Below are 25931 nucleotides of genomic sequence, written 5' to 3' on the forward strand. Positions count from 1 at the left end.
AAACCCTAGTTTCAGTTTTGGTGGCGGGTGGCAAAACCTTCAACCAATCAGGGTGAGAGGGGACTTCCTCCAATCATGATCGAGTGGGGGCGGGCCTTGGTGCACATGCTGTTGGCCTGTTGCACTTCCCCCCACTGTAGAGCGTGCATTTGCACATTTTGTTACCGGGGCAGACTGGGTGGTTTTCCAAATCACCCAAATCACTGAATGCTCCTTTAAAAGGATATATCGGTAATTTAAAAGTAAAGTGGTCAAAAGGCTCATTCATGTCTAGGGGAGCCACACAGTGGAACAGCCTGGAAACCAGTGTTAAACTGACATCCAATCTGAGGTCACAGTATTTAGTATTTTAGTATTTATTTATTCAGCACAGTATAAAAACAATACAGTGAACATATAAATATAAGAAGGGTAAAGTGCTAGGCTGAGGCAAAAAAGCCCAAGGGGCGGGGCTTATACGAGGCCTCTACCTACTGTATGAAAAACACAATGAAACATTGTACAAGAAATATAGAATATCCAGAATACATGATTGCAGTATATAAAACAAGAACAAAACAACAAAACAAAAAACAACAACATGAATAGAATACTTGGTTATCTACAGCAGGGGTTCTCAACCCGTGGGTCGCGACCCCTCGGGGGGTCGCCAAATAATTTTAGGGGGTCCCCAAATTATTTAAAAAAAAAAGAAAAAAAAAAAAAGTAAATTTTTATTTTCACGATTTTTCAAAAATAGCAGACCTACAAGCTCGTAGCGCGCCACTCGGTGGCGCGCTATGAGCTTGTAGATCTGCTATTTTTCAATAGCTAAATTATAACAATGCTTAAAACACCAAAAGGGGTTCCCGCCCAAAATGGTTTAAGGTTATTGTAGCAGTCAATTTATATTGGGGGTCGGGAGGGGGCGGGGCGGGGGTCCCGAGACGTTGCCAAAGCATTTTCGGGGGTCCCCGGCCAAAAACGTTGAGAACCCCTGATCTACAGTACATGATTAGAGAAAAGACATTCCATTCATTTAAACAGAAGACAAGGCTCCCCTATAAAGGGTCATCTTAGAGGGATGGATAGGGACGTACATGTTGTGTTGTGTATAATGTATATAGTACTGTTATGTGTATGACTGTATTGTGATGTATTTTAAACTAGGGATGTGCCGATGAGACATTTTGGCCGATATCGATATCCGATATAATTAATTGCCGTGACGGCCGATAACCGATATTACCGATTGTCCATATGATCTCATTCTGTATTGAAAAATTATAATAATTTTGTCCATTCTATAAGATACATGTAACAGGGTGTCTGCACTGCATGCTTAGGCAAGTCAGATTTAACTTAAATACCTTTATATTTAATGTTGTGAGCTTGTAGATCTGTTCAAGCTGTTACTTTGGGCTTGTTTATCTGTAAAGACCGATTGATTAATCGGTCTGATTGATTAATCGAACCGATGCCGATTAATCTAACTACAGATTTTTAGACAAGCTATATTCCTGACCAGAATAGAGAGTATGCGCATGCTTAAAGTGAATGGCACATCGAGTGGCAAATCGAGTGGCAAAGCAACAGGCAAAGTGAGTATAACATTGTTTAATGTTGTTTAATGCAATCAGATAAGACTTTTCTGTGTGGATGTATGGGCTGTCAAGGCCAGGAAGTAGTTTCTTGCCACTCAGTAGGCGTTCCTGCATAACTTCCTGGTTTGATGATGATGTCACAGAGCATACCCTCTATAAAAAGTGAATTGTGGCTCTGCTTTGTAGGAGTCCTTACATTTGTAGCACCCATATATAAAACATATATGTTCTTCCTTCGTCCAGGTCACGGACAACATGACGGACACTCCAGACTACGACTACAGCCTTCCTCCTGACCACCTGTGGATCAAGGACGACCAACCGATCGGATTCAACGATTCGCTCGCGGTCACGTCGCTCAGACTCCTGTACGTGTCGGCGTACTCCGTGGCTCTGCTCGGGCTGCCGCTCAACCTGGCCGTGATCGCGGCGGCCCTTTTCGGACGCAGGAAGAAGAAGAGACCGCCCGCCGGACAGGCCCAGATCCTCGGCCTGGCCGCCACGCACCTCGCCCGCTGCCTCTTCCTCCCCCTGTCCCTGCTCAGCGCGCTCCGTCGCTTCTCCTGGGAGTCCGGCGCCGCCGCGTGCAAGCTGGCCTCCTACGTCACGTTCGTCGACATGTTCTCCGCCGTGCTCATCGTGACCTTCTGGCACGCGGCGCGGTGTGTCCCCAAGAAATGCCTCCCCGGGAACGTGCTGTTCCCGGTCCTCCTCAGCTGGTTCCTGGGAGCCGTCTTAGCCACGCCCTCCTTGCTGTCCATGGAGCTGCAGGAAAACCCCGAGAGGAACGGAACCGTGTTTTGCGCCGAGAGTTACGACTACGTCACGAAGCGAAGCCCGTCTGCCGTGGCGGTGGAGAGAACGACAGCGGTGGCGGTTTCCCGCGTCCTCTTTGGACTGGCGTTTCCCGTCGTCGTCATCGTGGCGAGCCGCTCGCTAAAGTGCGGCGGACGGAACGACGTCGTGGAGACTCCTCCGGAGAGAGAGTCGCCGGTTTTATGGCCCGTGACCTTCGGCCATCTCATCTGCTGGGCTCCCGTGCTGCTGCTGTCGCTGCTTCAGGTCACCGCGGGCGAGGCCGCGGGCGAGGCCGTGTCCTCGGCGTACGGTCTGCCGCTCTGCACCGTGTTGCACGTGTTCAACGGCGTTGTCTGTCCACTCCTCTGTCTCTGGAAGGACAAGGAGTGTCTGTCCCTCCTCTGTCTCTGGAAGGGAAGTGTCTGTCCACTCCGGAAGGGAAAGGAGGAAGTGGACGACACACGCACGAGTAGCTCAAATAAGGACGAGCATGACACTGTCTTGTAGCACTAGTGTGTGTGTGTGTGTGTGTGTGTGTGTGTGTGTGTGTGTGTGTGTGTGTGTGTGTGTGTGTGTGTGTGTGTGTGTGTGTCCGTCCAAGATAAACATTCTAAGTAGCAACCATTACTTGGAATCATAACAGACCTGGGGTATCGCTGTAGATTCACTATACTGATGTTTGGAAGCCCGGGCCATGTGCATAAACTGACCATGAGTGTCCTAACAATACTTGCCAAATGCTGCTCTGTTTCCGGCTGTTCTAGGCAGTCTGTCTGTGTGGAGGAGAAGGTGTTCTAGGCAGTCTGTCTGTGTGGAGGAGGAGGTGTTCTAGGCAGTCTGTCTGTGTGGAGGAGGAGGTGTTCTAGGCAGTCTGTCTGTGTGGAGGAGGAGGTGTTCTAGGCAGTCTGTCTGTGTGGAGGAGGAGGTGTTATAGGCAGTCTGTCTGTGTGGAGGAGGAGGTGTTCTAGACAGTCTGTCTGTGTGGAGGTGTTCTAGGCTGTTCTAGGCAGTCTGTCTGTGTGGAGGTGGAGGTGTTCTAGGCAGTCTGTCTGTGTGGAGGTGGAGGTGTTCTAGGCAGTCTGTCTGTGTGGAGGAGGAGGTGTTCTAGGCAGTCTGTCTGTGTGGAGGAGGAGGTGTTCTAGGCAGTCTGTCTGTGTGGAGGTGCCATGAACTGTCAAGTTCAACCCTGTTATATTTGTTTCCCTGTAAAAATAATTTGTAATTTGCGGATCCAAATAAAGACCTAAAATGTGTGTGTGTCGAGAGAGCGAGTCAGTGAGCGTGCACCGTGCATGTGTGCGTTTGTCCCACTCTGTGCCCACAGTGTGCCATGCCTGGGTCGCCTCCCTCGTGTCCCCCCCCCCCCCCCCCCCCCCCCACCCACACAGACATATATACGTACACGCCCTTTCTGGCTCTGAGGCGCGTGTCACCATTGAAGGCACAATTTCCCAACATTCCTTGCAAAGCATTTGCCTTCAATGAGCGTCAAGCGTGCGTAAACATAAGTCCCGGAAAAGAGGCGCTGTGATTGGCCAGTAGTCACTTGAGTGACAGCGAGAGACATGGAGGAGTCGCATGAGTGACGTCCAGTGGCGTGCACAGACATTTAGAGGGGCAGGTGCTCAAGTTAAAAAAGGGCACCTTGTGCAGCGCATGGAACCGGCCGGTTGCCTTAATCTATTTTGGGCGGGAACCCCTTTTGGTGTTAGCATTATGTTATGCTTTAGCTATTGAAAAATAGCAGATCTACAAGCTCATAGCGCGCCACTCGGTGGCGCGCTATGAGCTTGTAGATCTGCTATTTTTCAATAGCTAAATTATAACAATGCTTAAAACACCAAAAGGGGTTCCCGCCCAAAATGGTTTAACTTTAAGGTTATTGTAGCAGTCAATTTATATTGGGGGTCGGGAGGGGGCGGGGGTCCCGAGACATTGCCAAAGCATTTCCGGGGGTCCCCGGCCAAAAACGTTGAGAACCCCTGCACTAGTCCCTTCCTAACATTTTAGTTTTTATTTGTTGACGAAATTGGCAATATATTTAGTCTTTAGTTTTTCTCATCATACCTTAAGTTTCCATTTAGTTTTCGTCAGTGAAAAAAAAAGGTAGTCGAACATTTTATCAAAGTCGACAAAATTGTTTATTTATTAATGTAACTTTATTGAATATCAACACAGCCTTTTTTATCATCATGTGCTTTGTTCTTTTTATTTTACAACAATATTTATCTGGAATCAAGTCATTCTCGAGCATCACCACAAAATAATACAAATAAACAAAATCCACATCATCCCAGTCAGTGTTCAGATTAAAGTGTAAAACATGACCCCATACATTCGGATTAACCCATTTTGGGCGGGAACCCCTTTTGGTGTTTTAAGCATTATGTTATACATTAGCTATTGAAAAATAGCAGATCTACAAGCTCGTAGCGCGGCACTCGGTGGCGCGCTACGAGCTTGTAGGTCTGCTATTTTTATTGAAAAATCGTGAAAATGTGGCGCAAATCTTTTTGCTTCTGGGGGGAGGGGCAGCCAATTACATGTCTAAGCATTGTTGTGAACATGTTTGAGAACCACTGATATAGAAACATAGGTTTTTTGATGATTTAGAAGACATTTTGTAGAATAGTCTTCAGGTCGAAAAGGGTTAAAGATACACGTGTAAACATGAGCCCATACATTCAACAAGTATTTATTTACACATAAACTAATATGCCAGCCATTCTCAACCTTTTCATTTTATTTTACATTTTCCCCACTTTGATAATAATAAAAAAAAAAAAAGTATTTTTTTCTGGGACTCAAATCTCCATCGCAAAATCCTCAGTGTTAATTTTCCCGGGCAGAGTTACGGACCCATTGAGGGTCCATTTTGGACCGCTGGGGGGGGTCCCCGGGGGTACCAGAGGTTTGAGAACCAGTGACATCATCGCCTATGATTAATTAACCCCATTAAAGCCGGGGGAGAGCATGTGCGTGCCGCATTGCGAGCTTGTACATCTGCTGTTTTCGTTTAACTTTTTTTTGGGGGGGGGGGGGGGGGGGGGGAAACGTGAAAGATGTACCGAATCCGATTACTACAAGATTTATAAAGCATTGTTGTAGAACCGGGCCTCGCGTCCACATTCCCATCCCAGCGCAATTTCATGGGAACGCGCCCGCCCACGTAAAATACGCTTGCGTTGTCGCCCCTCGACTTCTCCACGAAAAAAACCGCAGGTCTCGTTGAAAATGAACTATAGGTTATAGTGAGTTAAATCAGTGCTTGTTTGAAAGGCCCTTAAAACGCATCCTGGGTGGGAACCCCTTTAGGTGTCAGCATTATGTTATGCTTTAGCTATTGAAAAATAGCAGATCTACAAGCTCGTAGCGCGCCACCGAGTGGCGCGCTATGAGCTTGTAGGTCTGCTATTTTTGAAAAATCGAAGAACGATCGACTGACATAGAAACATAGCTTTTTCAGAAAACTGTCAGGATGTAGAAGACATTTTTTTTAATCTGATCTCAGGTCAAAATGGGTTAACACTGGCTGTGCTGCTGCTGATGCACAGACAGCCACATGAGTATCGGGCGATTTATTGTATGAAGGCAGAGATGTTAAATAAAGACAAATCATCGGATTTGGTTTGTTTTGTTTTTTGGGGGATAATAATAATATCAGAGCAAAATTAAGCATCCACCACTTCAAGAACATAACACAAAAAAAGAAGAAAGAAAGAAAGAACAAGGCAATCTTAAGTTTGTTTTCGGAACAAAAATATGCACTTTTGCAAAGCACTTCGTAATAATGGCACCAAACATAATCTCCATCGCACACGATAAGGAACACGGCATGGCATTAAAATGATTACATTTACGGGTAATTAAGACCTGGAACACATCTGTGTCACCTTCTAGCTTTTAACCACTTTAACCATTATTTTAAACTTTAGCTGTTGGAAAAATTAGCAGATCTACAAGCTCGTAAAGTGCCACGCTATACGACCTTGTAGATCTGCTAGTCTTGAAAAATCATGTGAACATGGCGCAAATCTTTCAATATTATATTCTTTCACAGCAAACGTTTTTAACACACAACTTTGCTTCTTGGGGGTCCCTGGAACTACATATTTTCAGATGGGGGGGGGGGGGGGGGGTCTCTGGTAAGACTAGGCAGAGGACTCCACCGGTGACATCAATGCAATACTTTGCTTGCAAGAATGTTGTGCACAAATGTTCAGTTACTCAGGTAGCATTACAAGATATATATTAAAAGAAAATCACACCTGTGTGAACTGAGTGGTGCAACTCCCCTCTCCCCCTGCCTCTCCCTCTCTCACTCTCTCATTAGCAGGCAACAGTGCAACACTATCTCTCTCTCTCTGTTTCTGGCACAACAGCGCCACTTTTGCCCCTACTGGTACTCTAAACATCGGGACATAGTCACATAGGGACATTACTGTTCCTTGGAGTGGTTGCACCACTCAAAAACAAAACAAAACATCAATTCCATTTCTCCCTCTATTTTCCATTCCAAGTGTGTTTGTCTTACATGTAACGCGTACATATTTAAACTAGTTTCAGCAATATGGATCATCATTCTTTTGGTGGGCAGAGCTGGTTATTTAAGTTAAGTATAGCTCTCAAGTCCCCAAGTGTCGCAGGGCTAATGCCAGATCAGAGAGAATGACAGAGATGTCCTTTCCTTCTCCAATAAGTAAATACATGGTATTTGAAAAGGGTAGGGTAAGTGATATTCCTTGGTTAAAATAAGTATTAAATACCTGTAATATATATATATATATATATATATACGTATATATATATTCATACCTGTGTGTTTTTTTACCAAAAAAATATCACTTATACGCTTCCTTTCAGTAAACGAACAATACATGCAGATGAGATGTAGACCTGGTGTAAGGCCACATACGGCCATGTTGGAGTGATATTAAAGAAACTAAACATTCTTAGGCGTGTGTTGGAGCGGTGCAGGGGTGTTAAAGCACCTGGCCCCTCCCCACCATTGAGTCCAGGCGTTGGGGGGGTGCGGGCACCTGCCTCCCCCAAACCCCCCGCCCCCACCACCACCACCATTGAGTCCAGGCGTTGGGGGGGTGTGGGGGGGTAAGGGCACCTGCCTCCCCCAAACCCCCCGCCCCCACCACCACCATTGAGTCCAGGCGGTTGGATCCAGTTTGGATGTGGACACTACTGGTGGTGGGGAGGGTGTTCGTTGTACGTACTCCTACAGCCTGGGGGGGTGGAGCCTGTCAGCAAGGAGTGTTGCGCGGGAAGAGCACGATGGAGGCGGTGGGGGCTCCTCACTGGCAGGTGAGTCAGTATAGGATACAACAGTACGTCCTCCCGGTGGGGGCTCCTCACTAGCAGGTGAGTCAGTATAGGATACAACAGTGCGTCCTCCCGGTGGGGGCTCCTCACTGGCAGGTGAGTCAGTATAGGATACAACAGTACGTCCTCCCGGTGGGGGCTCCTCACTAGCAGGTGAGTCAGTATAGGATACAACAGTGCGTCCTCACTGGCAGGTGACCCAGTAGGGTACAACATTGCGTCCTCTCGGTGGGGGCTCCTCACTGGCAGGTGACCCAGTAGGGTACAACATTGCGTCCTCTCGGTGGGGGCTCCTCACTGGCAGGTGACCCAGTAGGGTACAACATTGCGTCCTCTCGGCGGGGGCTCCTCACTGGGAGGTGAGTCAGTAGGATACAACAGTACGTCCTCCCATTGGGGGCTCCTCACTGGCAGGCAAACCAGTAGGATACGACAGTACGTCCTCCCAGTGGGGGCTCCTCACTGGCAGGTGAGCCAGTAGGGCACAACAGTACATCCTCCCCGTGGGGGCTCCTCACTAGCAGGTGACCCAGTAGGATACAACAGTAGGCCTATGTCCTCCCGGTGGGGGCTCCTCACTGGCAGAGCCAGTAGGGCACAACAGTACATCCTCCTGGTGGGGGCTCCTCACCGGCAGGTGAGCCAGCAGTGGGAGGAATACATTTGTAAAAGGAATACATTGAGAAAAAGGGGGTGAAAACCATTGGCTACGCAAAAGGAAAAAAAGGTGCATCATTCCGAACATAAAATGTCACAAACCCCGCCTCCTGGGATACAAACCCCGCCTCCTGGGACACAAACCCCGCCTCCTGCGATCACTTTTCCAACATGGCCGTATGGTCCCGGTATCCAACGGCAACCACTCCATCAATATTCCACAACAGAACTCTGAAAACTACAAAAAAAAGTCTCACTGTGTGAACTTTGACCTCTGTCTGTCCGTCCAGATCCGTCCATCTACAGCCAGCGTGACATCACTTCCTGTTGCGTCCAGGTTCAGTTGCCATGACAACAGGAATAGAAGTAAGAGTCTTTCTTCTGTCCGAGGTCCACCGCTCCGCTGTCCTCTGAAACATCACATCAGAGATGTTTTACTTAACCCACTTCGCACCATTGCCATTCATCTACGTCAATTAACCGTTTCAGCGCTAGCATTTATTGAAAAAAAGCTTGTAGTGCAGCACCGAGTGCCGCGCTACGAGCTTGTAGGTCTGCTATTTTTGAAAAATCGTGAAAATGTGGTGCAAATCTTTGAATATATATTCTTTCAGAGCGAACGTTTTTATCTCAAATCTTTGCTTCCGGGGGGGGTCCCTGGAACATGTTTTCAGATGGGGGTCGGCGGGCCAATTTCATATATTTGTGGGGGTCCTTGACAACGACGGACGGTTAAGGGCCTGGCAAACGTGAAGCGAGGAACGCAGGAGTTGTTGCCTGGATCAACACAGGTCTCCTCCAGGTCTGTTGAAGAGCGGCGCCACAACGCAAGCGTAAAAAAAAGCTAAACAGAATCCAGGTCTGGTGAGTCGTTGGGGGGCGTGTGCACGTAACGAGCACGCGCGCGACAAATTCACGGGGCCGCAGCCCCACGTAAATACGCTTGCGTTGTCGCACCGAGACTTCTCTGAGCAAAAACGCAGGTCTCATTGAAAATTAACTATAGGCACGTTTTATCGCTCCCCGTTTGCAAGGATGTCCCATTCCAAGTTTTCAAACATCTTTTGAAAAAATAGCCGATCTACAAGCTCACAATGCGTCATTGTTTTGGGGGGTCCCCAGATTATAAAAAAAATTAAATAAAAAAAGTTATATTAATTTTTTTTGCCAAATGAATGGCTGGAACATGGACATTAACCCATTTAGGGCTGACGTCGAAATTTAAAAAATATCTTCTAAATCCTGACAGTTTTCTGAAAACCCTGTTTCTGTATCAGTGGTGCTCAATATTTCACGTCAAGGACCCCAAAAATGATATGTAATTGGCCACCGACCCCCATCTGAAAATATGTAGTTCCAGGGACCCCCCCCCCCCCCCTCAGAAGCAAAGATTTGAGTTAAAAACGTTTGCTCTGAAAGATTTGCACCACAATTTTCACTACTTTTCAAAAATAGCAGACCTACAAGTTCATGAGCTATGAGCTTGTAGATCTGCTATTGAGCGTGAGGGTCATTTTGGGGGTCCGCGGGCTAATGAGGGTCATTTTGGGGGTCCTTGACATTTTACAAAAGTTTGGGAAGTACTGATCTACACTCATGAATGGGATACGTCAGTATTTCATGTGAGTTTGACAGGTTTAACCCATTTTGGGCGGGAACCCCTTTTGGTGTTTTAAAGATGTTATAATTTAGCTATTGAAAAATAGCAGACCTACAAGCTCGTAGCGCTGCGAGTGCCGCGCTACGAGCTTGTAGATCTGCTATTTTTGAAAAATCGTTTCAGATTTCAGAGCGGACATTTTTAACTAAAATATTTGCTTCTGTGTGGTCCCTGGAACTACATATTTTGAGATGGGGGTCGGTGGCCCAATAGAGATAATTTTGGGGGTCCTTGACATGAAAAAGGTTGAGCACCGCTGACATGGAAACATAGGTTTTTCAGAAAAACATGAGGATTTAGAAGCCTTTTTTTAAATCGACCTCAGTCCAAAATGGGTTAATATAAGTGTCATACTGACCTAGCCTGGTGAAACCACTCCCCCTGCTGGACAACATTTGCATTCTGCCAGAAGGGAGAGTCTGGAGTCTCTCGGGCAGAGACGATGTACTCCGGACCAATTCTGTCCGGAGCGATATGAGGCCGCTAGAGGCTGGATCAACGTGAGACTCATGACATATTGAAGCGCTGCCACAGCGCAAATATAAACTCAACCTAACAGGACCTACAACTCAAAATTATTATGGAGATATCAGATTTTTGTCCTGCTGCTTCCGGGTTCATCGTTTCTGCCTGAGAGAGAGACCAGATGCAGGCAGGAGGAGGGAACTGGTGAACTCAATACTGCCACCATCTGGTGGAATCAGGTTAATACTGACCTGACATGTACTGGAAGCTGGAGCTGTTGTAGTCGTCTGCTACCCTATGGAACAATTCATCTGACGCATGCGCACACGCACACACACGCACGCGCACGTGCACACACACACGCACACGCACACACACACACACACACACACACAAGACTCAACATATGTAAATTAGACGTCACTTGCTCATCCCCTGGTTCACGGAAGTAGTTTCTCTATGGAGAATAACATGGGCTCATCTTAATATAGTCTACTAGAAGCGTTGTGGTCCAAAAATAAACAAGCTGTCTCTGCGTTATTGTCAGGGAGGTGTCTCTGTGTCGTTATATTGTCAGGGAGGTGTCTCTGTCAGGGAGGTGTCTCTGTGTCGTTATATTGTCAGGTAGGTGTCTCTGTATCGTTATATTGTCAGGTAGGTGTCTCTGTATCGTTATATTGTCGGGGAGGTGTCTCTGTATCGTTATATTGTCAGGGAGGTGTCTCTGTATCGTTATATTGTCAGGGAGGTGTCTCTGTGTCGTTATATTGTCAGGGAGGTGTCTCTGTGTCGTTATATTGTCAGGGAGGTGTCTCTGTGTCGTTATATTGTCAGGGAGGTGTCTCTGTGTCGTTATATTGTCGGGGAGGTGTCTCTGTATCGTTATATTGTCAGGGAGGTGTCTCTGTATTGTTATATTGTCAGGGAGGTGTCTCTGTATCGTTATATTGTCATGGAGGCGTCTCTGTATCGTTATATTGTCAGGGAGGTGTCTCTGTATCGTTATATTGTCATGGAGGTGTCTCTGTATCGTTATATTGTCAGGGAGGTGTCTCTGTATCGTTATATTGTCAGGGAGGTGTCTCTGTATCGTTATATTGTCATGGAGGTGTCTCTGTATTGTTATATTGTCAGGGAGGTGTCTCTGTATCGTTATATTGTCATGGAGGTGTCTCTGTATCGTTATATTGTCAGGGAGGTGTCTCTGTGTCGTTATATTGTCAGGGAGGTGTCTCTGTATCGTTATATTGTCAGGGAGGTGTCTCTGTATCGTTATATTGTCAGGGAGGTGTCTGTATCGTTATATTGTCAGGGAGGTGTCTCTGTGTCGTTATATTGTCGGGGAGGTGTCTCTGTATCGTTATATTGTCAGGGAGGTGTCTCTGTATCGTTATATTGTCATTGGACCAATGAGCTCGTGCCAGAAGGGGAGGGTGGACCAATGAGATCGTCCCAGAGGGGAGGGTGGACCAATGAGATCGTCCCAGAGGGGAGGGTGGACCAATGAGATCGTCCCAGAAGGAGGGTGGACTTACCTACGTTGTTTCCCGACTTGCTGGAAGTCTCAAACAGCTGCGCTCCGATCTCTGTTAACGACAAGCATGTGTCACGTCTACGTTTACACAGAAAATAATATCTTCTACGTTTACACATAAAAACAACAAGGAAGGCATGCAGAACAGTGTTAATTTCGTCGACTAAACTAATGACAAAAATATGTTCGTCAACTACCTTTTTTCACTGACGAAAACTACATGGAAACTAAATGAAAACTAAACTATGATTACAATTTAGTCAAGAAATAAATACTAGACTAAAATGTTAGGAAGGGACTAGTGGACAAGAGATCCAGTATAAGTCATTTTACACTTGGTTGCATGCTGAAAATAGCAGATCTACAAGCTCACAACACGTCGCGCTGCGACGCGCTGTGAGCTTGTAGATCAGCTATGTTCAGCAAATGTAATCAGTCATTACGACGGCATCAAGGCCCGCCAAAATACATTTTAGTCGACTAAATCAACTGTAGATTTAGTCGACTAAAATCTTATGACATTTAGTTGACAAAAAACAGACTAACACTGCAACATTCCAGGTGACTAAAACTATTCAAAAGGCTATGACTAAAACAAAGAGTTGCTGTCAAAATCAACACCGATTTCAAAACATTTTTTCCCCAGACCTACCGTCAGCAAAGTCCTGGGCGTCGTGGCGGTCGATCTGCCTGATGCTGCGATCTGCGTCGACCAGGTCCACTTTGGTTCCACACAGATAGATCTGACAATGCTACACACACACACACACACACAAACAAACACATGCACAGTTGCACACACACACACACACACAATTATACTCAAATATCTCTGAACATGTGAAACTGAAAAACACACAAACATGTCGCCATGCTTTATTAACTTGATTAACCGTCTGCCTGCCGCCATTCATTAATCCCTCGATTGCGTATTGCCAAGGTTTTATCGCGCGTAACACTTACTTTGAAGATCCAAATATCCGTAATCGCATTGTTCCTGTGAAAAGCTGCTGTGTGTGGTATCATGACCGGTTGTTGTTGTCTCGCTCGGCGGTGGAAAAAGCTGACCGCGAGTATCACAGCGCCTGCTACAGGCCGTTGAAAACGCTTGTCTGGGACAAAGCGTCCTCTGCAATGTCGCTTCTGTGAGATAAAGCCGTCTGAAACCAGAGCCGGCAATGTAAGTGGATGCGCGCGCATTTTCAAAATGGCCGCGCCCATTGTGTCAGAAGCATAACAAAGCTAACTGACGGTAGATTTCGATACGATCGTATTAAAACATGCATTAATTAATACATCGCTGTTAAAACGGCTTTTCCGTTTGTGGCAGGCCACAAGATTCTACGTTTTAAAATTCCTATGTTCCCGGCAGGCCTCGTGTTAAGTGCGCCCACGCAAAAGTGGGTGAAAATCACTTTCACCTAGAAAATCCATTCATTTTGTTTTTAATTCAGCTGACTGTGGAGACACATGCTGGAACTTTTTACTTTGAAATGTTTTATAGTTTCTGAGTTATTTAATTTAAACGCCCAATGCATTCTCAATGGCGAAAACACAAACTTTAGCACCACGTATAAAAAAAAAAAAAAACATTGTTAAGATTTTTTTGGTTTAAAAAAAAATAAAAAATAAAAGATTATTATTTATTTTTTTCAAAGACGTCCACAGACGTCTTGGGCACAAAATGTGTTAAGCCGTGATCACCCTTCACTCTGCCAATGTTGGCACCCGTGCCTAAGGTTGCCCCCCCCCCTTCAACCTTAAGGTCTTAGGTATTTGACAAAGGTCCTAATGAGTAAAATAATGCGTAGTATATTCAGAAGCTATAATTATGATGTAGAATGTTGTGATATGTTATTGGTAGGTTATTATTACCTCTTCACAGTTCTGGAGTTCCTTCACCCAGAAGCGCGCCCTCTGGAAACTGCTGCTGTCTGTCAGATCTACAAAACACAAAATGACACACTGTATCCATATGTTCACATCTGGTTGGTTGGAGGGGATTAGATCTGACACACTACAACACTACAGTCATATTCATGAGGAATACGGTGGTTTTAGTAACTCATTAACTTTAACTCATTCTGGGCAGGAACCCCTTTTGGTGTTTTAAGCATTATGTTATGCTTTAGCTATTGAAAAATAGCAGATCTACAAACTCATAGTGCGGCACTCGGTGCCGTAGGTCTGCCATTTCTGAAAAATCGTGAAAATGTGGCACAAATCTTTGAATATATATATATAAAGTTTTTAACTCAAATCTTTGCTTCTGGGGGGTTCCTGGAATAACATACTGTATTTTCAAATGGGGGTTGGCGGCCTATTACATAGGACATGAAATATTGAGCACCACTGATACAGAAACATTAAACATTTTTTAAATTTCGATGTCAGGCCTAAATGGTTTAACACAGTGTTATAACTAAACATACCAGTTTGTATCCAATGACACATAAAGGTCTTTGACATGGCAAGCAACCGACATACCCGGCAATTACTTTTATGATCAGTAACAGTGATTTATCTGATGATGTGACATACAGTCATTCGTTTTATGTGACATCTACTAATTCATTTTCATGACAAGAGCTGCATTGTGGTGAACTTTCTTCTATGTGTCGTGCAAGACAACATTGATTTGCACACAGCTGTAGCAAATCACGTTTTTTTTTACCCCTATTGTGCTGCCTTCAGTCAGTCAGTTTTGTATTTTGTTATTTAGCACCCCCTGTGTGTTGATTTGTGTAACTGCATTTAATGTCACCATGACATTCTGATCATTAGGATCAAAGCACTTCAACAGGTGTGTCTAGTTAGTGCTCCTATTGACAGCAGGTCAGTTTGATTAGTGCAGAGCTGATCATTTCTACATGTACCAAGCTCAGAGAAGGACATGCTGTTTCTGCTCTCTTCAGTTGACGTTTAAGTCTTTGATAGCATCGTTGGTAAGAGCGCAAATACTTTCTATGTTATCATTTATACATGTTCTTACAATTAAGAGACATTTGTACAAGTTTTGTGAAGATTTAATACAGACACTTTGCATATTTAGGTAATAATGTTTGTACCTGTTTGGGTTAGAGACATGTGCTTATGCATTGTATTGTGCAACATTATACTTACCGTAGCCTATGTTTGGGAAACATTTGGAAGTTTGTGTAACTTTTATATTGTTTTATGATTTACTCATACTCACCGTATTTACATTGTACTTGCATTCATGTGATTTGTACTCATTATGATTGTATGTATGTTTTCTTTCTGTCAGTTTTACCCTACTGCCAGTGATTACAGTAAAGACAACTGGAACGTCTTTGTTGGTGTGATTATTGGGGATGGAGTTTATCTGCCTGCCGATTCATGCAAGGCGTGTGAAGGGGACAGGACAGTAAAACAACGCTTTCAGACGGACCAAACAGCGAAGAACGAGCTTCACAACAGTACATCACAACAGTGAGTGCAGCAGGCCATACTAAACTGCATTCAGAGACGAATATTCTTCAAGGATGTCAGACAAAAGGTCATCTAAATCCTCATCTGAATCTGGATCATACCATACAAGGTCACGCGCCTCAAGCTCATCTAAAAGATCGAGTCGCTCATCCACTAGTGCAGCTGCAGCCTTGGCTCGTGCTGATGCCGAAGCTGCTAAAACGGAGGCTGCATTTATAATACAGGAGAGCAAAATCAAATTGGAAAAAGCACGTTTAGAGATATCACTTGATGCTCTACAAGCAGAGAAAAAAGCTGCAATTGCAGAGGCTAAAGCTGGAGCATTAGAGGCAATCATGGAGGAGCAAGATCATGACCGTGGTTCTAACATTGATCTTGAAAGCCATGATCCAGTAGAGCGCACCAAACAGTATGTGAAACAGCATGCAGAGCCATCTACTTCTCAGGCATCAACAGCTTTAGGACAAGTCTCTGCAGACAATGTTAATCAACAAGATGCAGACAGTGTTGTACACCATGCACCCACAGATACTGTGCAGCATCCCATTCAGATTAAGGAATCCAGTCATGGCCATCATTCGCCAGTGCGTGTTTCATTTGCTGGAACTCAAGTACAGCCCAGTATGTACACTGATGTTCACTGGTCCCACTCTCTAGATAGGAAGGCCCAAGCGCACAGGTCTTATTCTCCAGATAGGAAGGCCCAGGCTCACAGGTCCCACTCTCCAGATAGGAAGGCCCAGGCTCACAGGTCCCACTCTCCAGATAGGAAGGCCCAGGCTCACAGGTCCCACTCCCCAGATAGGAGGCCCCATAAGCGCAGGTCCTACTCTCCAGATAGCAGGCGCCATGATCACATGTCACACTCTTCAGATAGAAAGTCCCAGAATATAAGGAGTTCAGGGGGAACCATGGATCACACAAGTCGCACAACTCCGACTAGTCCTGCTGACAGTATGTCAGAACTTGTCAGGTTTTTCGCAAGACGCGAACTTGTGTCCTCAGGGCTTCTGCAGTTCAATGATCGCCCTGAGAATTACAGGGCTTGGAAAGCATCATTCCTAAATGCCGTACGAGGTCTAAACCTCACAGACAGTGAAGAGATGGACCTCTTGGTGAAGTGGCTAGGCATCGAGTCAGGCGAACATGTGCGAAGGATGAGAGCCGTACATGTCCATCACCCTGAGAGGGGTCTCAAGATGATTTGGGATAGACTTGACCAATGTTACGGGTCACCAGAGGTCATTGAGAGTTCGCTGTTTGGTAGATTGGATAGCTTCCCTAAGATTGCTAACAAGGATCACCAGAAGTTAAGGGAGTTCGGTGACTTGTTAATGGAGCTTGAAGCTGCTAAATATGATGGAGAATTGCAGGGACTCACCTACTTAGACAGCGCCCAGGGCATCAGGCCCATTGTGCAGAAGCTGCCATATTATTTGCAGGAGAAATGGCTCTCTCAAGGTTCTAGGTACAAGGCTAAGTACAACGTTCCTTTCCCACCGTATACCTACTTTGTGGAATTTGTGTGTGAGCAAGCTAAAATGCGAAATGATCCTAGCTTCTCGCTCATACAAAGCAGTGCTGACCCTCCAGTTATGGGAAAGTTAGCTCCTAAGCCCAGCAGTCAGAAGCCTCCAATCTGGGTCCATAAGACTGAAGTGTCTCCTTCCACCTCTCCTGACACAACACGTAGGAGTAAGGTGGATCCTACTAAGCAATGTCCCATACACAACAAACCTCACCCTCTCCCTAGATGTCGTGGATTTAGGGAGAACTCCATTGAGAATAGGAAAGCCATTTTAAAGCAACTGGGCATCTGTTACAAATGCTGTGCCTCATCATCACATCTGGCCAAAAACTGTCACAGCAGCATAAAGTGTAATGAATGTGGAAGCGAGAGTCACGTCTCAGCCTTACACCCTGGGCCTGCTCCTTGGTCCGCACAGGCTCAATCCCCTGCATGTGAGCATGGCGGGGAGGAAGAGAAGGATACGGAAGAGACTACAGTTTCCTCAAGCTGTACACAGGTCTGTGGAGCAGAACTCACTGACAAGTCGTGCTCGAAGATTTGTCTTGTGAAAGTTTACCCTGCTGGTCAGCCGGGAAAGGCCATCCGGTTATATGCGATACTGGACGATCAGAGTAATCGCTCCTTAGTAAGGTCTGAGTTCTTCAACCTTTTCGGCATCAAGGGCTACAACTATCCTTACTCTCTCAAGACGTGTGCTGGTGTAGTTGAAACAAAAGGCAGAAGAGCACATGGATTCCGGGTTGAATCCATAGATGGACAGGTTATCCTCGACCTACCAACACTGATTGAGTGCAACGCACTTCCGAATAATCGCTCGGAAATCCCTACACCGGAAGCAGCAATGCACCATGCACATCTGAGACCTATAGCCCCCACGATCCCAAAGCTCGACCCTCAGGCTCCCATCATGATCCTGCTTGGCAGGGACATCATTCAGATTCACAAAGCACGGGAACAGATAAACGGGCCATGTGACTCACCCTATGCTCAAAGACTAGATTTGGGATGGGTGATTGTTGGCGATGTTTGTTTGAGTAATGTTCACAAACCAGTTACTGTGAGCACCTACTTTACCAACACTCTGGATACCGATCACCACGAACCATGCCCTATTCGCTATGTCGTGAAGGAAAAGTGGTACAGCAGCAAGGTCCCAGGTCTCCCCATCCCTGACCATGTGGAGGTTCCCACATATGGAGATTACGGAGAACATGTCTTTCAACAGACCGAACACAATTACAAGATACCAAGGCCAGAAACAAGAGTGTCTCTGACAGACACCCTGCTCAAAGAACTCAGTGTCGTTTCGGATGCTTCAGACAAAACAATAGGAGCAGCTCCCTATCTGAAGATCCCAGTTGCAGAGGATAACTGTCACACAGGTTTTGACAACCCTACGGACCATGTTACAAGGTCCATCCCTGCCGTCTGTCTGCAAGACACCGCCTGGTTCAGCAGGCCTGCAGTCTTATCTCAGCCAGAGACGACGTCTCTCAAGACAGCAAGCTTTAAACTATTGGACACAGAACGGGATAAAGACATCTGCACACAAGTGACAGAGCTCACATCCACCGCCCATGACAGCAGACATGGATCTCAGCGCTTTGAGCGCTTCTCTACCTGGAGACCTCTAGTGCCGGTCTCGACAGATAAGCAGGATCCATTCAATCTTCACTCCTGTCACACTACACACGCAGAAAATCGGCCCTTACTCAATTCCTCCAGGAGATTTTGACAGCAAGGACCTGTACAAGCGCCAGTGGCGACACGTGCAAAGCCTCGCCAATACCTTCTGGGATAGATGGCACAAGCAATACTTGTCTACCCTGCAGTCACAAAGGAAATGGACCTCCAGTAGGCCAAACATCCCACCAGGAACTGTGGTGCTCATGAGGGATTGTCAGTCCAAAGGGAATGACTGGACTTTAGGAATCATAACTCTTTCTTAGTACTGTCGCTGAAGTGGTACTACTGCTCTTCTCTGACGAGTATACTAGTAACAAGTGTCTTCTTCATTCACAGTGAACTGTTAAAGGGTTGAAATGTGGTATCTTGGGATACCAAGCGGGGAGTGTGCTGCCTTCAGTCAGTCAGTTTTGTATTTTGTTATTTAGCACCCCCTGTGTGTTGATTTGTGTAACTGCATTTAATGTCACCATGACATTCTGATCATTAGGATCAAAGCACTTCAACAGGTGTGTCTAGTTAGTGCTCCTATTGACAGCAGGTCAGTTTGATTAGTGCAGAGCTGATCATTTCTACATGTACCAAGCTCAGAGAAGGACATGCTGTTTCTGCTCTCTTCAGTTGACGTTTAAGTCTTTGATAGCATCGTTGGTAAGAGCGCAAATACTTTCTATGTTATCATTTATACATGTTCTTACAATTAAGAGACATTTGTACAAGTTTTGTGAAGATTTAATACAGACACTTTGCATATTTAGGTAATAATGTTTGTACCTGTTTGGGTTAGAGACATGTGCTTATGCATTGTATTGTGCAACATTATACTTACCGTAGCCTATGTTTGGGAAACATTTGGAAGTTTGTGTAACTTTTATATTGTTTTATGATTTACTCATACTCACCGTATTTACATTGTACTTGCATTCATGTGATTTGTACTCATTATGATTGTATGTATGTTTTCTTTCTGTCAGTTTTACCCTACTGCCAGTGATTACAGTAAAGACAACTGGAACGTCTTTGTTGGTGTGATTATTGGGGATGGAGTTTATCTGCCTGCCGATTCATGCAAGGCGTGTGAAGGGGACAGGACAATATTTCTCACCAATGTTTGCCTTTATGCCAAATAATTGCTGTGTGTTTGTTGTCACTGCTGTTGTTGTTGTGCCAGTGAGTCAGTATGTGCAGTGGCCACTGGCCAGTAATGCTGCTGTTGTGCCAGTGAGTCAGTATTTGCAGTGGCCAGTAATGCTGTTGCTGTGCCAGTGAGTCAGTATGTGCAGTGGCCACTGGCCAGTAATGTCAAAAACTCTGGCCGCGGTGTTAAACAGAGTTACAAAAAGATTATAATAAACAGCTTGAATTTGGGAAAAGTGAAAAATATCGTTCCCGTGTGCAACTTCAGAGCAACTGCTTCAACACAGAGATAGGAGGATAGTAGTAATGGTAGTAGTAGTAGTAGTAGTAGAGTAGCTCTGGTCCATAGCTCTAATGCGTTTCATTTAGAGCTATGTTACTCTCAACTTCCGCCGCTCGCATGAATGCAGACCAGCCTCTCCTCTTTAGTGTAAATAAAAATAACGTTTTTGCTACTACACACCAAAACAAAGGCGGGTTGTGTCATTAGAAAGCCTACTTTCCTTAGTGGACGCACTCGGAGCACCCCCCCCCCCCCACACACACACACACGTATACACTGTACTTTTTGGCCAGAAAGGGATATTTTTTCACCGGAGGAAAAATATTCTCTGAGGCAATTCTCTGGGCAATATCGGTAGAAGGCGGAGTAACTAATTAGTACAAAACGCAGCAGCTAGAGTACTCACCAGAAAAAGGAAATTTGACCACATCACACCAACACTAATAGAACTACACTGGCTACCCATACAGGCCAGAGCCGACTTCAAGATACTCCTCCTGACCTATAAAACCTTAAACGGACTCGCACCACCTTACATGTCCAGTTTAATAAATATATACATCCCTCCAAGCTCTCAGGATGCTGGAAAACTCAGTCACAACACACACAATAAAATAACGGTTGGGGGCAGAGCTTTCACACACCGTGCCCCTTGTCTCTGGAACGCTCTCCCTCAGGATGTCAGAAATGCACACTCCCTGGACATATTTAAGTCAAGGCTAAAAACACACCTTTTTTCTATACACTACGGTTCCGCCTAGTTTTAATCAGTATGATTCATACATTTTACCATGTTTTACTATGTTTTTTATTGCTATGCTATTTGTGTCTTTGATTTGTTTTTTGATGTATTAATGCTGTAAAGTGCACAGAGACCCCCTGGGGTGATTTTGTACTATAAATAAAATAAACTGAAACTGAGTAGCAAAAACATTATTTTTATTTACGCTAAAGAGGAGAGGCTGGTCTGCATTCATGTGAGCGGCGGAAGTTGAGAGTAACATAGCTCTAAATGCAACGCATTAGAGCTATGGATCAGAGCTAGTAGTAGTAGTAGTAGTAGTACTAGTAGTAGTAGTAGTACTACTAGTACACAGTAGTATTGTAGTATATTTACCGTAACATCAGTAGTATTGTAGTATATTTACCGTAACATCAGTAGTATTGTAGTATATTTACCGTAACATCAGTAGTATTGTAGTATATTTACCATAACATCAGTAGTATTGTAGTATATTTACCGTAACATCAGTAGTATTGTAGTATATTTACCGTAACATCAGTAGTATTGTAGTATATTTACCATAACATCAGTAGTATTGTAGTATATTTACCGTAACATCAGTAGTATTGTAGTATATTTACCGTAACATCAGTAGTATTGTAGTATATTTACCGTAACATCAGTAGTATTGTAGTATATTTACCATAACATCAGTAGTATTGTAGTATATTTACCGTAACATCAGTAGTATTGTAGTATATTTACCGTAACATCAGTAGTATTGTAGTATATTTACCATAACATCAGTAGTATTGTAGTATATTTACCGTAACATCAGTAGTATTGTGGTATATTTACCGTAACATCAGTAGTATTGTGGTATATTTACCGTAACATCAGTAGTATTGTGGTATATTTACCGTAACATCAGTAGTATTGTAGTATATTTACTGTAACATCAGTAGTATTGTAGTATATTTACCGTAACATCAGTAGTATTGTAGTATATTTACCGTAACATCAGTAGTATTGTAGTATATTTACCGTAACAGACGATGGCAGCTCTGGCTCCTCTGTAATAAATTCTACTCATGGCTTCATATCGCTCTGACCCTGCAGTGTCCTGAGAGACAGACAATGTTCGTTATATTAATATTGTCGACTAAAACCTATGCCGGAAAATGTTGGACGACTACCGACAAAAACAAAAATGAAATAGAAACTAAGCTATGATGACTAAAACTATGACTAAACATACTGACAATTTCACCGACAAAATACAAACTAGACTAAAATGATGTAGAAGACATTTTTAGAATCTAATCTCAGGTCAAAATGGGTTAAACTCACCCAGCCTCCTGAGGTCACCACTGTGATAATAAACTCACCCAGATTCCTCTAAGGTCACCCCTTTGATAATAAACTCACCCAGATTCCTAAGGTCACCCCTTTGATAATAAACTCACCCAGATTCCTAAGGTCACCCCATTGATAATAAACTCACCCAGATTCCTCTAAGGTCACCCCTTTGATAATAAACTCACCCAGATTCCTAAGGTCACCCCTTTGATAATAAACTCACCCAGATTCCTCTAAGGTCACCCCTTTGATAATAAACTCACCCAGATTCCTAAGGTCACTCCTTTGATAATAAACTCACCCAGATTCCTAAGGTCACCACAGTGATAATAAACTCACCCAGATTCCTAAGGTCACCCCTTTGATAATAAACTCACCCAGATTCCTAAGGTCACTCCTTTGATAATAAACTCACCCAGATTCCTAAGGTCACCACAGTGATAATAAACTCACCCAGATTCCTAAGGTCACCACTTTGTCTCCAACTTGAATGGACTTGGCAACAAAAGCAGCTCCGATGGTCTGGAAGACACAAGATCACATCCATTATTACTTTATTACTGGAAGACACAAGATCACATGGTCACACAAGATCACATCCATTATTATATTAGATGGTCTGGAAGACACAAGATCACATCCATTATTCCTTTCAGTTCATACGTACATACATTTTACCTTTACGTGTTGGTACGGTCCAACCAAGGACTGTCTAAAGAGGACGAGACGCGAAGACCGTACGGGCGACACCATGTTGCTCCATGGTGCTCCATGGAAGGAAAGAACATGCGCAATGGGCTATATGCAGCCAACACTTCCACGTTCAGTTTCCTTCCATGGAGCAACATGGCGTCGCCCGTACGGTCTTCGCGTCTCGTCCTCTTTAGACAGTCCTTGGGTCCAACCTGGAAGTAATACGTACGTTTTGGTACGGTCCAACCAGGAAGCGTTGATGGACATATCTCTCCACCAGGCTGGTCTTCCCGACACTTTCCTTCCCCAGCATCACCACCTTAGCATCCACCCGCATCATGACCACCTAGCAACCAGGTAAAAACACCACCTTAGCATCCACCCGCATCATGACCACCTAGCAACCAGGTAAAAACAACACCTTAGCATCCACCCGCATCATGACCACCTAGCAACCAGGTAAAAACACCACCTTTGATTGATTAATTAATACGGACGGGGAGACACCAACAGAACATCCGTATTCCCTTCACTATTTATTTTGAATTTGTATGTGAATTATATTTGGATCTCTTTTAGCCTAATATCAGCTAATCTTCCAGGAGTCCAGTCAGAAATACATAAAAACATTACAGCGCGCGCGCTCGCAAGCTATTTACATCACTGATGGAGCAGGAACTGCTAAAAGCAGCCTGTTGTACACCACTGCATCATTGTTTTTAGAAAGGAAATAATATGACTGAAATATGACACACGATATTATAGACCTCTAGAAGTGTATGATTCAACTGCTCCCTTGTTTCCCCATGGTTGTCAGAGCCAAAAACTAAAGCATATTTTGTTGTCGTTGGATAAGATTTTGTCCACAATTCTTTCCAAATTGATGTTGGTACCATTAGAACCCCTTTTGGGCGGGAACCCCTTTTGGTGTTAGCATTATGTTATGCTTTAGCTATTGAAAAATAGCAGATCTACAAGCTCATAGCGCGCCACCGAGTGGCGCGCTACGAGCTTGTAGGTCTGCTATTTTTTGAAAAATCGAAGAACGACTGACATAGAAACATAGCTTTTTCAGAAAACTGTCAGGATGTAGAAGACATTTTTAGAATCTGATCTCAGGTCAAAATGGGATAATAGTAGAGACAACAGATACGAATTATTCTACTCTTGGTAAATTATGTAACGCAGATGTTTTAACAACAACAAAAAACTCTTGAGAGCGTGAAACGAAACCAAATGGACCCGTACGCTCTCTATGTGAATCGTCCCTCCCAACCCCTGGCAACCAGTTACAAACTATATGAGCTCAGCCGATAAGCTGGAATGGGTACTTATTTCATAATGTCCTTATTGCTCATTGAAAATCCCCCTGGGGAGTTTCAAAAGGATCACATCTCTTACGTTATACGTACACTCCAACATTTGCACATGTTCGGACATGTACTAGTAGCACTCTGTGTTAGACTCATATATTTATGTTCTTATGTATATTGTACATTTCTATAACAACGTAGCACTTTGCCCTTTTCACGTCTCTTGGGATTGGTACCTCTTTGTAGATTTCTTTCTTATTGTATTGTATTTAAGTATTCTTGAGGATAAACATGGATGTATTAATTACTCTGTCTGTTTTCTGTAATGTATTTCAGTGGTTCACAAACCTTTTCCATGTCAAGGACCCCCACATTGGCACCAATTAGCTCGTGGACCCCCATTTGAAAACATATGCCAGGGACCCCCCATAAGAGAAGATTTTTACGGCTCTAGCAGTGATTCTCAACACGTTTAATTTCAAGGACCCCCAGTTTGACATGCATTAGTCTACGGACCCCCATTTAATGGCATTTCTATCTCTGTGACCCCCGATTTATATTGTAAAATCAATGTTAATTTAACTCTGAGAGTGTACAAATGGAACCAAATGGACCCACTCAGAGTTACAGACCCCCCGTAAGGGTCCATTTGGTTCCAAACTATCATTTAGCTGGGGACCCCCTGGAACTCCCTCAAGGACCCCTGGGGGTCCCCGGACCCCACTTTGGGAACCACTGTTGTGTAATTGTATGTCTGCCTCTTGGCCAGATCTCACTCTCAAAAAGAGATACAAAAGAAATAAAAAGCCTTGTTTTTTTTATGTAAACATTTGAAACGTTCTTTACAAACACGAGACGACAGATTAATGACACACTGTATATCACTGTTACACACACGCACGCGCACACGCACACACACAGACATGAGACAGACAGACAGACAGACAGACACACATGAGACAGACAGAGACAGACAGACAGACAGACAGGCAGACACACGAGACAGACAGACAGACACACACACGAGACAGACAGACACACACACACACACACACACACACACACACACACACACACACGCAGACAGACATAGACACAAAAGAAGACACAAATGAGACAGACACAGACAGACAGACAGACAGACAGAAAGACAGACACAGAGAACAAAGCAGCTATGAGATAAGAATCAGACATCATACAATTCAAGTCATAATAACCATACCTGTTATCTGGATGTGAGATCAGCTCTTCAGCCTATAGACAACATCTAACGACATGAAGCAGATAAAGGCCTACAGGCTGTTATTATCGTCAATCTTGGGTTTTTTTGCGCAGACGAAAATGAAAGCCAGGCTACAGTCAGTACAGTAGAGGGACTGTCACTGTACTGATGCTAACGATGCTAACGACTAGCTGTGTGTTGACATCCAGGACAGAGGAACTGGAACCTCATCAAAGCAGGTGACTGACCACTGACTGTCGGTCAGTGATGGATGATTACTGACCCTTCAGTCTGTTAGTAAACAACGTAAACAACAACCAGCCGTGCTGCTGCTATGAGGCTGCCTGCCGCGCCTCACGAGGCGGAACTATAAACACTAGCCCACCCAGAGCCGTTTCCACGGACCGGAAGTACCGAATAGCCTGATGCACGCACGCGAAAGCCAAATTCCAACAACCAAACCACCCCCCCCCCCCCCCCCCCACACACACACACACAC

The 25931-nt window shown here is 44.6% G+C and overlaps 2 protein-coding genes across 3 annotated transcripts; one reads left to right on the top strand and one right to left on the bottom strand.

Annotated features, from left to right (window-relative positions):
* Positions 1 to 1838: 1838 nt before the first annotated feature.
* On the top strand, positions 1839 to 2888 carry LOC306930064 (chemerin-like receptor 1; the record flags this gene model as incomplete). Its single annotated transcript, XM_079510807.1, has 1 exon — positions 1839 to 2888. One exon carries the CDS (start codon positions 1839 to 1841, stop codon positions 2886 to 2888), a length of 1050 nt encoding a protein of 349 aa, XP_079366933.1.
* Positions 2889 to 5944: 3056 nt separating this feature from the next.
* rab24 (RAB24, member RAS oncogene family) lies at positions 5945 to 25817 on the bottom strand. Of its 2 annotated transcripts, XR_013790838.1 has the most exons (10): positions 25433 to 25817; positions 23127 to 23243; positions 22658 to 22726; positions 21890 to 21968; positions 13907 to 13974; positions 12684 to 12783; positions 12033 to 12083; positions 10749 to 10808; positions 7501 to 8782; positions 5945 to 7420 (listed from the first exon to the last, which is right to left on the bottom strand). XR_013790838.1 is itself a non-coding variant. In XM_079510403.1 (9 exons), exons 2-9 carry the CDS (start codon positions 23235 to 23237, stop codon positions 8712 to 8714), a joined length of 609 nt encoding a protein of 202 aa, XP_079366529.1. In that variant the 5' UTR covers positions 23238 to 23243; positions 25433 to 25817; the 3' UTR covers positions 7460 to 8711. The 2 variants fall into 2 exon arrangements, 1 of the variants encoding a protein (XP_079366529.1); XM_079510403.1 differs by lacking the exon at positions 5945 to 7420 and having other exon boundaries at positions 7460 to 8782.
* Positions 25818 to 25931: the final 114 nt, after the last annotated feature.

This window comes from Electrona antarctica (genome assembly GCF_951216825.1).
Source record: "Electrona antarctica genome assembly, chromosome: 9".
Taxonomy (NCBI): domain Eukaryota; kingdom Metazoa; phylum Chordata; class Actinopteri; order Myctophiformes; family Myctophidae; genus Electrona; species Electrona antarctica.